Source organism: Phlebotomus argentipes, unplaced genomic scaffold (assembly GCF_947086385.1).
Source record: "Phlebotomus argentipes unplaced genomic scaffold, Phlebotomus argentipes genome assembly contig_39, whole genome shotgun sequence".
Classification (NCBI taxonomy): Eukaryota; Metazoa; Arthropoda; class Insecta; order Diptera; family Psychodidae; genus Phlebotomus; species Phlebotomus argentipes.
This window is the reverse complement of record NW_026776182.1, coordinates 777,826-789,178: the sequence shown is the minus strand read 5'-3', so window position 1 is coordinate 789,178 and position 11,353 is coordinate 777,826. Positions and strand designations below refer to the sequence as shown.

Sequence of the window (11,353 nt, the reverse complement as noted above, 5' to 3'; positions counted from 1 at the left end):
GTGATATTTTATATCCATCTCTCCTTAAACTTATTGCTGCTTTATTAATTCGTTTATTCCGAGATGGTTCGGAGGATGTGCGGGTGAGTATGAAATTGAAGAAAATTGATCGTAATATTTGTCGAAAGGGAAGCGCACTGCATAAATTTCCCGCGCTGGGAAAGTCATTTGAACAGAATCAAATGCAATTCCATTCCACCAAAGGTGCACAATGTGAATCAGAAATCCATCTTCAATCCATTACACATTTTTATTAGCTCCTCCAATAATGCCTGTTGTATGATTAAAGCATAATTATTCTGACGAATTAACTCTAAATACACAATTACTGTACACACTGCCTCAAGGATTATACATACGCTATAATTTCAACTACTTCTGAGGAGATGCAAGGATCTCTCTCTCTCTCTCTCTACAATCGGTAACTAAGCGCTACGCTTTTGGGGTTTACTTTGAGGAATGTGGAGAAAAAGAAAATTCCTTCTTAATAATAAAATACAACACTCTTAAGAGGTTATGCTTAGTGAGGAAAAGAGTTGAATTATACTGGCATTCACTGTACTTGGAACTACTCCTGGTTCTCGCTTCCGCCGCTCGGAGTTCCGCCGCGACCGTTGCTTCCGCTGTTGCCGCCGGAACTGCCGCCGCTCGTCGCTCCGCTCGAGCCGTTCGACTCAATCTGCTCCGGCGGCTCCGACTGGATCACCGTGGACAGGTAGCCGGTGCCTGAGTAGGGAGCGGCCAGGAAGCGCTTGGTGGCCACCGGCTGCTGGGGCATGAACGGATACCGGCCACCGGCGGCCGACACAAACGCCGCCGGCGGTATTAAGGGCGAGAAGGCGGACTTCACGGAAAAGGGCGGAGACACTGATGGAACACTGAAAATCACCGCCAAAAGACAGCATTTTAATTTGTGAGAAACTTCCTGATCCCAATGCGGACACATTCAACCCCATTTCCTAACGACAGAGCACATCAAGGGGGAGATAATATGGCACAGAAGTGGTGTACAAATCAGTGGAAGTTTTAGGAAGTGGAAGTGTTTCAATTTATGCAATATTTTATGCACAATTTTGATTTTCAGAAATTATTTTTTATCTAAGTCGTAATTTTGACATATTTTTCTAGGTTATGTGATTCATTTTTGACTAAATAACATTTTAAAGAAAAATTCTTGCATCTGAATTGAAAGTATTTTCACTTTATTGGTAGAATTGCGTATTTTTACTCAATTAAAACGTGATTTTAGAAGCTGAATGTCAAGAAACACAGATAAAGACAAACATAACCTCAATTTTTCACTAAACAGCAGCGATTTTAAGTCAGAAAGATTCTATTTAGTATTTTTAATGAATATTTAATCTTAATTCTTTTATTATTATCAAGAAAAGCACGCAAAAGCGCAATTTTAGCGGAAGAAAATCATTAATTATCGTATGAAAATGTGAGGTAGAAAACTGACAAATTGTGGAAATGTCAGAAAGTGGTGTAAAGAGCCATATTATCTCCCCCTTGATGCGGACAAACCATGAATAAAATTATAATTTCAAGCCACGAGAGACCTTTTAGGAGTGACAAATTCCTGCCCGAAGATTAATCATGGAAACTTTGTTGAAATCCCCAATAACACATCCCTGGATGACAGCGCGACAATCCCCATCCATAAAATATGATTCACGTGCGTGCATTCGGTCACGTGTGTGTCTCCTGTGTAAGTAATGTGCAGAATGTACTCACCAGATGGAATTCAGAGCATTCTCGCCGTTCAGCATCGCCTCCATCGCCTGGACAACATCGCCGCGGAATCTGTGCAGGAGTTGCTCCACTTCGCTGCGCCGCCTGTTGGGGAAGACCCGCAGCAGGACGTTCACGGGCGACCGGGACTGGCTGGACAGCGAGCTGCTGCCGTCCAGCGCGTCCTGCGGCACGAACTGCTGGTGGTGGTGGTGGTGGTAGGGGATGAAGCCCTGCGAGCCCGTGAAGGAGCGCAGCGCGTGGAGGTTATCGAGGGAGCAGGGGGCGCCGCCGGGGGGTGGCGAGGTGGAGTCCTCCTTCTTCAGACTCAGATTCTCCGGAGTGGCATTCTCGAGAGCTGAGTCGACATCGAGATCCGACTCGGGTGAACTGGCGGCGCCCCTCTGAATCGGCGACAGTTGACTGGGCAAAGAAAATGGATTCGCCTTGAGGCAAGTTGTGGGACTACTTGGAGATGATTCGGAGCCTGTGTCGTTGTCATTGTCTGTTTCATTCGAGATCCTCGTGCGCTTTGGACCTGCGGAGAAAGTCGAAAAGGGCCAATTGGGAGGTGAAATGGGGATTCAGTCGAGTGGAACAGCAGAAGGCATTATACAGCGTGGGCACTAATTATAGCTCCACTAGGTATCCAGGGTGTAGGTAGTCTGGGGCAAAAACAAAAAATATCAAATATGGCGTTTGATTGCCTATCCATAGCCAAAACAAAACCCCCAATATGAGACCCCTCCGCTGGATCCTAGGGATTCTAGGGAACTTTATCACTTTCTGGCCTGGCACTAATTATAGATCCACTTGGGAAATTTCACTACATCTCAGCGAAAAAAAATCGGAAAATTCTGAAAATCATAAGGATCCTTCATTTTGAGCCCAGAAACCATTTACCGTCGCCATACCCCGCCTCGGTCCTCCGTGGACCCCACTATTTAAGGTCTTTGCCTTGCATAACACGATATTCCAAAATGGCTCCTCCGCAATGGGGCGGGGGGCCCAATGCCCATAAACTGCTTCATAGGGCAAGACTGAAGCCTTTTGAGCATAATTGGGCTATCTGACCCCGATACCATCCTTGAATCCTGGCCTTAAGCACTTCTTCCAGGGTCTTTTTCTGCTTCTAAGAGCCCAAACCACCCCAACCCCCGGACCACCCCCAATGAAATGGGGCGAAAACTTCTTAGGACACTTCTAGGAAACCCGTGGACCCTAGATCCGGGGGCGGGTAGCGCCTCGGAGGGAGCGCCCTAACGTAGAACGAGAGCCAGTTGAAATTCAATGAAAAACCATACAATTTTAGGTGGTTTTCGACTGGGTCTCATTCCACGGTGTGGCGCTCCCTCCGAGGCGCTACCCATCCCCGGATCTAGGGTCCACGGGTTTCCTAGAAGTGTCCGAAGAACTTTTTGCCCCATTTCATTAGGGGTGGTCCGGGGGTTGGGGTGGTTTGGGCTCTTAGAAGCAGAAAAAGACCCTGGAAGAAGTGCTTAAGGCCAGGATTCAGGAAGGGTATCGGGGTCAGAAATCCCAATTATGCTCTAAAGGCTTCAATCAAGCTCTGTGAAGCATTTTATGGCCATTGCGCCCCCCGCCCCAATGCGGAGGAGCCATATTGGGTGATCATGTTATGCAAGGCAAAGACCTTAAACAGTGGGGTCCACGGAGGACCGAGGCGGGGTGTGGCGACGGTAAATGGTTTCTGGGCTCAAAATGAAGGATCCTTATGATTTTCAGAATTTTCCAATTTTTTTTCGCTGAGATATAGTGAAATTTCCCAAGTGGATCTATAATTAGTGCCAGGCCAGAAAGTGATAAAGTTCCCTAGAATCCCTAGGATCCAGCGGAGGGGCCTCATATTGGGGGTTTTGTTTTGGCTATGGATAGGCAATCAAACATCATATTTGGTTTTTTTTGTTTTTGCCCCAGACTACCTACACTCTGGATACCTACAGTGGAGCTATAATTAGTGCCCAGGCTGTATATAAATTTTGTAATTATTTCAGCTCAATTGTGCGTCTTCAGCAAATTGATGGAGCAATTCCTAGTAAAACATAGAAATGTTAAACTTCAAACATGTAAAAGCTTAAGATACCAAATGAATCACGAAAAACTGCCCTTGATTGTCCCGCTAAAACAGTTTTAGAGAGTTTTAGGCCATTATACTTTGTGTTAGAGAAGGAAAATGGTAAAATTTTACAAAATTGATTCATATTTAGGCGGTAGAAATTGATTTAACATGTGAGAACTAGAATTGTAAATAACACAAGTGGTGAAATTCTTAACAGAAGTGGTCGATTTGTTAACACGATCGTCATACGTTGACGGATAAATAGAAAACTATGAAAAAAGTCAGAATTACAATTTTTTTTTAGGAGAGTGAATTGAAAATTGTGCGTTAATTTCCGAATTTTAATTCAAAATCCCGCTAATATTTTGATAAAATGTTAATTATTATATAAAGTTAATAGATAAACAAAAAATAATGTCCAAAAATCGAAGTTTAATAGCTTTTGAGTGTATTTTATCCAAACATGTTCTGAAAAAAATCAATTTTTAGTACTCATATTAATTTTTTCAAAGTTCTGCAATGAAAAAATAAGAAAAAATAGACAATTTTTTAATTGTAAGTCTTTTAGGAACAAACGTTTAAAAAAATTCTGGAAATCTGACAGTTTAAAACGGTTTTCTTAGGAGAAAGTAAAGGGCGTTGATTTTTCACAGTTTTCGATTCACCCGTCGATGTGTGACTCAGAATAGCAATGAATGTTTAAAAGCAACCTAACACATTTTTAACATCCCTTATTTGACTGAGAATCACTTCGTGAATTGAGATTCTCGATGTTATTATTCACAATGCTATATTTTATGATCTCGACACGCAGAATATTAAATCCGACAGAGTTTCACTTCTATTTCTATGCACATGGAGAGAAATTCCTCCCTCGTGAGCTCAAAAATCAATTATTTGCCGATTTAACTAAATACAAAAGAGATCATTTTAACCGTGAGCACTTGCGTGAATAATAAGCATTTCCCCCTTCTATTCCGGCGGCCAGAATCCATACAGAAATGACCCGGAGCGAGAGGATGGGAAAGGCATTCGGCATATTATCTCGTCCATAATAGAGATACGGCGTGTCTATTATGTACCCAAAATTGTATTTAAAACATCTGCAGATGTAATTCTATGAAATTTATTAGCATTCTAGTGCTGGTGACATCATTGAAACTTTTCACCAAGAATATTCATCTGGCGATTAAGCCACGAAAATCCATTGAGGGAATGGAGAAACTTTAAACTTTCTGCCCTCTTCTTTGTGTGCTCGTGTGGACATTTTCCACGGGAAAATCTTTTATATCGCGTCTCAGCAACAGAATACACTTCAAAGGTGTATTAATAGAGGCGGAAACTAAGCGAGAATTTTCCACAAGACAAACAATACAATGGCCATATTTCTTCTCCAGTCTTTTACATAACATCTTCCCATTTTGGGTATTGTTAGAATTGCTTTATGTGTCTCTTTATATCAATTATAATCAAATACCCTTAAACTTTTCGGGGGAGATTTTCAAAAGAAAAACCTTCAACTTTGACTTGGGAGACTTTAGAGGAATTGTCACGAGAGTGAATTTAATTTTAATTGTGACTCTTTTGTTGGCAAAATTCTGTCTTTGACAATGCACAACACTTTCGAGAGGGTTTTTATTTATTTCATGATCGCATGAGGGTGTGGAAAAGGGATGTGGTTTTGCGAAAACTCTCTTCGCATACACTTTTGCTGCCTCTCAAGGAAACTTCCATGAAATCAATTATATTGTGCTCAATTCGCAGAAATTTGGAAGGAAATTTGGAATTCTCTTTCGAGTGTGGCGTTTCTTTTCACAAATAAAACCCAGGATCAAAAGCGCAACGCACGAGAAAGGACGGAAAAAAGATTGATAAAATGATGATTTGGATGTACATTTTGACAGAATACAGAATTTCACACAACACAAAAATTTGCATTCCATTCAAGTGGAAGCATCAAGTGAGGTCATTGAAGGAATTCCGCCAGCAAAATGCAAAGTCGTTAGTGGGATGAGAGGATGAAGAGTTTGGTGGGCTTTTCCTCAAGTAAAGGGCCTTCCAATAGCCGCCCCAATTCGTGTGTGTATTCATCAGCAATGTATGTTGTGGTCTTTATAAAACACCCTATGCGTTCGCTGAATAGAGGCTCTTCAACATTTCTAAACGATACTTGAGAATAAATATCTGATGCTTTTCCCTGAAATGCTCCCACAATCATTGTACAAAATCTCTGATCAATACAGAATCCTCTCTCTGCTGATGCACGAGATGCTGTGGCCAGAGAGTCAAACCCTAATGGCTTCACCAGCCACGGCTCAACGATGCCTTTCACATCTTCCAAGGGGTAGATATTATGGCGGGAAGTGGTGTACAGCAAAATCTTCAATTACAACGAATTTGACTGCTTTTTATAGGTTATGTGATTGATTTGGAACAGACTTTGGTGATTAAATAACCCTCAAAACAATTAAATCCTGGTTAATCTAAGAATATTTCGCTTTTTCTTGGCAAAACTGAGTATTTGTGCACAAAAATCTTCGGATTGATTAAATTTCAATAGTAAGAAAGTACTTGAAAGTCAATCATAACCTCAAAAAATCTAAATTCAGGCTAGAAGAATGTTTCTTTGTTTAGTTTCTTCCGCGGTTAAACATTCAGAGATTCACTATATTTACTCATTTCCAGGTTTTATTAGGATCGTAAGGATCTAAATTAGCCCAAGAAGGATGTTTTAAGTCGTATTCATAACCTCACAATTTAGTAAGAATGTTTCAAAGCATTTTCTGAAGGCAAAACTTAGATTATATATTGAGATAAGTTTGAATTGAGTGTGAGAAAGAGTTGAAAAAGACTAAAAAGCGATGAAAAATGCATTTAAAGACGCTCAGAAGAGACTGAAGTGTTGAAGATTCTGCAGAGGAATTGGGGAAGTGTACAGATTGAGGCCATATTGTCTCCCCCTTGGCATTTTCCACCCCGACGCAGACAAAATAAATTTCAATGGATGATTTCAAGTATCCAGTAAATCATATGTATTCAATTCATTATATTGTACCTCATTCACAATATATTTCATCCTTTCTCCCATTTTCACTTGAGCACAGCATAATTGCCTCAATTAGAACAATACTGGAAATTATTTTTAACCAAAAGCGCCCAAGATTTATCGGTGAAATCCAGAAAAGGGGTTGATTTTTCGGGTAAATTGAGAAAAGGTAGTATGAAATGCTCTCAAAGGAGACTTTGCTAAAAGTCACCCTGTGTATATTTTAATAGCGTGAGCTGAAACAACTTGAAGAAACCAAAGTGTATTTTCACGCTTTTCTCCGCCACTCTCGAGAACCTCTTTTCATCCCATATTTCAGCACAAGTAGTCGCATATTATAATTATCAACAATGGAAGAAGTTGAACCACAATTTGCTCGCGAACGCACAATGGCAAAATGAATGGAAACATGCGTTCAACTAATAAAAGATCAACAGTACTTTGAGATTGTTCAACTCACTTACCAGGACTTCCGTCGTTCTCCGTGTTTTCCGGCGAGTAAGATGACGACAAACGCGTGGATCTCACGAGATCAATTTCTGGGAAAGTGTGAGAATAAAGTGATTAAAAATGGGCATTTTTTTTTGCTCCTTCGCATTTTTTCTGTTTGAAATTCCTCAAAATTTGCTTTGCAATGACCCATTGAAAAGCCATCATTGAATAAAAATGTTGTAAATTGTGAGCATATGCAAATGATTGTTGACTTGAGCAAGTATTAACAGAAACATTTCTCATCGTCTAATAATATCCGCAAATAGAGAATTTTTGTTAAATTTCACACTATCACACGCCAAGGTAGCCATTCGACAGCGAAAAGTGACGCATTTTCCATACAATAAAGGTCAAGCGAGAGATTTTGAATGCAGATTTCACGATATTTAATTAGTTATAGCAAATATATGTCGACGGATTCCTCGAAAACTATCAAAATTCGCCTTTCAAAATTCAATTTTTGATAGTTTTCATTGAACATTTTTATTCTGGCGACTATTGAAAGACATTTGATGAAATTGGAAGAAGAAATATTAGAATTATTGAATATTTAATTACATTTATTTGCAATTAGTTCAGAAATTCAAACGAATGGATATTTTTCCTGTGCTTTTAAAGTTTTTTTTTCATTCTTAAATTCACTTTCAATTTGTATGGTGAAAAATATAGAATGTGAAAAAATAAAATATTAACAAATAATTCCAAAAATCAATGAAATTATATGAAAAATCAGTCGAATTATGAAATCTATTGGGAAAAACAAGTAGAAAATTGCCATCATTGTAGTTGTAAATCTTATAAATTATAAGAAAAATGTTCAAAGTTGCTTTTTGCAAACTGTCCAAGAAAAAATCACAAAGAAAATTATCAGAAACCGCCTTTTTTGTACTTAAATATCTTCAGTTCATCCATTAACTCTGCATATTTCCGTTAATCTTTTAATAACTAACCAATAAAATCAACTGAAAATTGTAGAAAATAATTGAAAATGACCAATATTATCAATTTCATCAATTTAATGAACGATAAGAGGGTGTTTTGGGGAAAAATTAGTCTAATTTCGACAACAATTCAATGAGTAAAATGCTGGAAAAAAAAACTTACGAGAATCATTGTTGTTGAACGAGGAATTTCTCTGATTCCGGGAACTCTCCTTTCTCGACGGCGAACTTGCACTTCTCATGTTGTCTTGAGAATGTGGCATTTTGTCTGAGGCGGCAGAATTGGGATTTGGCACAGTGTAGAGTAAACCTAGTTCACGAGCCTCGTTCTCCTCCTGCGCCTGTTGTCTCCGCAGTGCAACCTTATTCAACGATTTATTCTATCAATTTCGCAAGGATCTCCAGGGAGTTACTCATAGATATCCTCCCAATTACCTGTGCTGCCATAACACGCTGTCGTTCAGCAATCAATGTGCATTTCGCGCACACACAATCCCGCCATCGGCAGTATCTCTTGTGGCCCTTCAGAGCGCTCACCTGCGGAAAGTGGCACAGCAAAGAAGTGGTGAGAAAACATATAAAACTGTGTCCCTAAAATGTGGGAACATTTGAAGCACACAAAGAACCATTTCTCCCGCCCTGAGGAAGAGAGCGAAAGGAGACGCAAAAGGGTTGCAAATTGCTTGTTATTTCATTTCGTGCGCAATTTTATAATTACTGACAATCGAGGTGTAGAAAAAAAAGCAGCTCAAAAGAGGGTAATTTCTGAAAGAAAAACCCTCCCACTAAAGCCGTTCTCTAGAGAGCTTTTTCCTCTCTTGGGCACTCGGTAATTGTGAATAATCTCACTCAGATTAAATTACCATTTGTGGGTGGGTTTTTTTTTCTTTCTTTCTTTCTTCACCACAAGACAAAAAAGACATTGTAAAGAAATATGTTGAATTATCACATTAACACCGTAATATTGCTAGAATTCAATCACTCAGTAGCATAAAAATACAGCGACGGTTTCACAATTTGGGGAAAAGAGGGAAATTACCACTCCATGATTGCGGCATCTGGCGCACTTTGGGGTCCTTTGGTAGCGTTCTGAGGCTGCCCTGAGGAAGAACGAGGGCGGCAGGGCGCCCAGAACGGGATGCTGAGACATCAAGTTCGTCATGTCAACTCCATTTGGTAAACTCATTGTGCACTGATTCAATTTCAAGCGGCTATTCTTCAGTTATCACTGGACAAAGAGTCACATAACTTGCCAACCGAGCCACTGAGGAGCGCAAGGGAGTGTTCAGGGACTCGAGTGGGATGGCGAGGAGAGCACAGAGCACACAATTAAGGAACAGCCACCGTCCGCAGAGTGCAGAATGTAACTGAATCAAAAAGTATATTCAGCGATGCCGTAACCATATTCCGAAGCCAAGAGCCAACCAAATCCATCCGAAATCCTCAAGTGGGAAACATTACACTGGATGCTGTGTGTACAACGCTACACAGAGTAATTGTATATAAAGTTGAATGGGCGGCGGCGGCTATGTGTGCGTGAAATACTCCCATCGCACTGGCAACACAACTGTATCACGAATAGGTGAGATTTCCATTGTAAACACTGTCCATTCCGCAGACTTGCCACAAAATTTTCACCATTGTCAGGGTGGTGGTGGGACAGAGACGGCACGAGGGTGGAAAATGTGCAGGGGCGGCCTCGGAGGGGGTGAACAATTGAGTCACAGTGTGCAAATTTCGCGTGCGTGCGAGAGAGAGAGAGAGACTCATCTCTTCGGCATTGTGATGTATGTTCGCGCGCGTGGTGGTCCAGGGATGAATTTGGGGTGGTTGAGACGCGGATGGGAATCGCGCAATTCACCCCACTTTCCGCCCCCAGAGCAATTTCACGCCAAATTGTTACTGTGCGCCGTTTCAAAATGCCCTTTCAACTCCATTTCGCGCGCGCTTTTCTCTCTCTCTTTCTCTCTTTCTCACGCGAATTTCCACTTCCAACTCACTTTCATGCAGCCTTCAACTCCGTCTCTTTTTGCAAACCCAAAAAAGTGGAGAAACATAAAACTTGTGCGGTTCTCTGGGAAAATGAACACACATATCACTTTTAGTTCAACTTAATGGGGATGCTGAGGGAACTTTTGCACGCCATACAAGGTATAGAAGCCCATTAAAAGATTCTTGTCATCTTCACGGAATCGTCAAAACTTCCCTAACAACCCCTCAAAGTTCAAGAACATTCAAATTCAGGAGAAATTTATTATATTTGTCGTGCATTTTTCCTCCCCAAAATGCATTATAAAGGATCAAAATGTGTATTTTTCTTCGGAAACAGTATAATTAATCCGCGATTTTAATAATCTTCCTTCATAGTCAGCAATAATTGAGTGATGCCGAAAATAAACACTGTAAATTTACATTCGCTTTTGACCAATCGTGAGCGTCAGACAAATGAAAAGTGTAACTGTGGGAATTGTGTTATATTTTCCAGCATCTCTCCGTCCCTTTTCGCCGAAGCCGTTCCCACAAGAAGGCGGAGCTCTTGCCAACATCACTCGAGAATTGTATACAATTTTACATAAACGTTACATAGATATTTTCATTTGAGATCCGTTGAAAGAAAAAGTTTGGCACAATTGCATTGTAGATTGCTTTTGTGGTCTTATTTTAATCAAAGGCAGAAGAAGAAGAACAGAGAAGAGTCCTTTCTATATATTCTTGGACTATCTAAATCTCAATCTTGGCAACTTCTCGGCCGAGCAAAATTCCCTCTTTGCACGACAGGAAGCGCAGTGAGAGAAGTTTGAGCCGAGAAAACGCTACATAGATATTGAAGCTCAACAAATCTTGTGATTTGAGAGTTTTTCATTCGCAGAAATAATCAATAATAATAATTAAAGACCATTAACTTTGTGAATATTAAATCATTTCTTGATTATTTCGTGGTTTTTATTCAATTTTGATTTATTTCATTCAAGAAAATCAATTATTATTTGATCATTTTGTGATTTTGATTCAGATTTTAATTTTGCATACAAATTTCATGTTGTGGCGGGAAGATAAATA

At 40.2% G+C, this 11,353-nt stretch overlaps 1 protein-coding gene across 1 annotated transcript; it reads right to left on the bottom strand.

The window, feature by feature from the left end:
- Positions 1-568: 568 nt before the first annotated feature.
- On the bottom strand, positions 569-9,645 carry LOC132263842 (doublesex- and mab-3-related transcription factor A2). The gene is made up of 7 exons (XM_059763837.1): positions 9,333-9,645; positions 8,729-8,830; positions 8,457-8,673; positions 7,325-7,399; positions 1,738-2,272; positions 923-925; positions 569-878 (listed from the first exon to the last, which is right to left on the bottom strand). Exons 1-7 carry the CDS (start codon positions 9,477-9,479, stop codon positions 569-571), a joined length of 1,389 nt encoding a protein of 462 aa, XP_059619820.1. The 5' UTR covers positions 9,480-9,645.
- Between the last annotated feature and the right edge of the window lie 1,708 nt (positions 9,646-11,353).

Excerpts from the sequence above, each read along its gene's own strand:
- LOC132263842 (XM_059763837.1), bottom strand. The coding sequence starts at position 9,479 with ATGAGTTTACCAAATGGAGTTGACATGACGAACTTGATGTCTCAGCAT. Across the intron at positions 8,674-8,728 it reads AGCGTGTTATGGCAGCACAG|AATAAATCGTTGAATAAGGT; the intron begins GTAATTGGGAGG and ends CGAAATTGATAG. Across the intron at positions 2,273-7,324 it reads GGAGAACGACGGAAGTCCTG|GTCCAAAGCGCACGAGGATC; the intron begins GTAAGTGAGTTG and ends CTTTCTCCGCAG.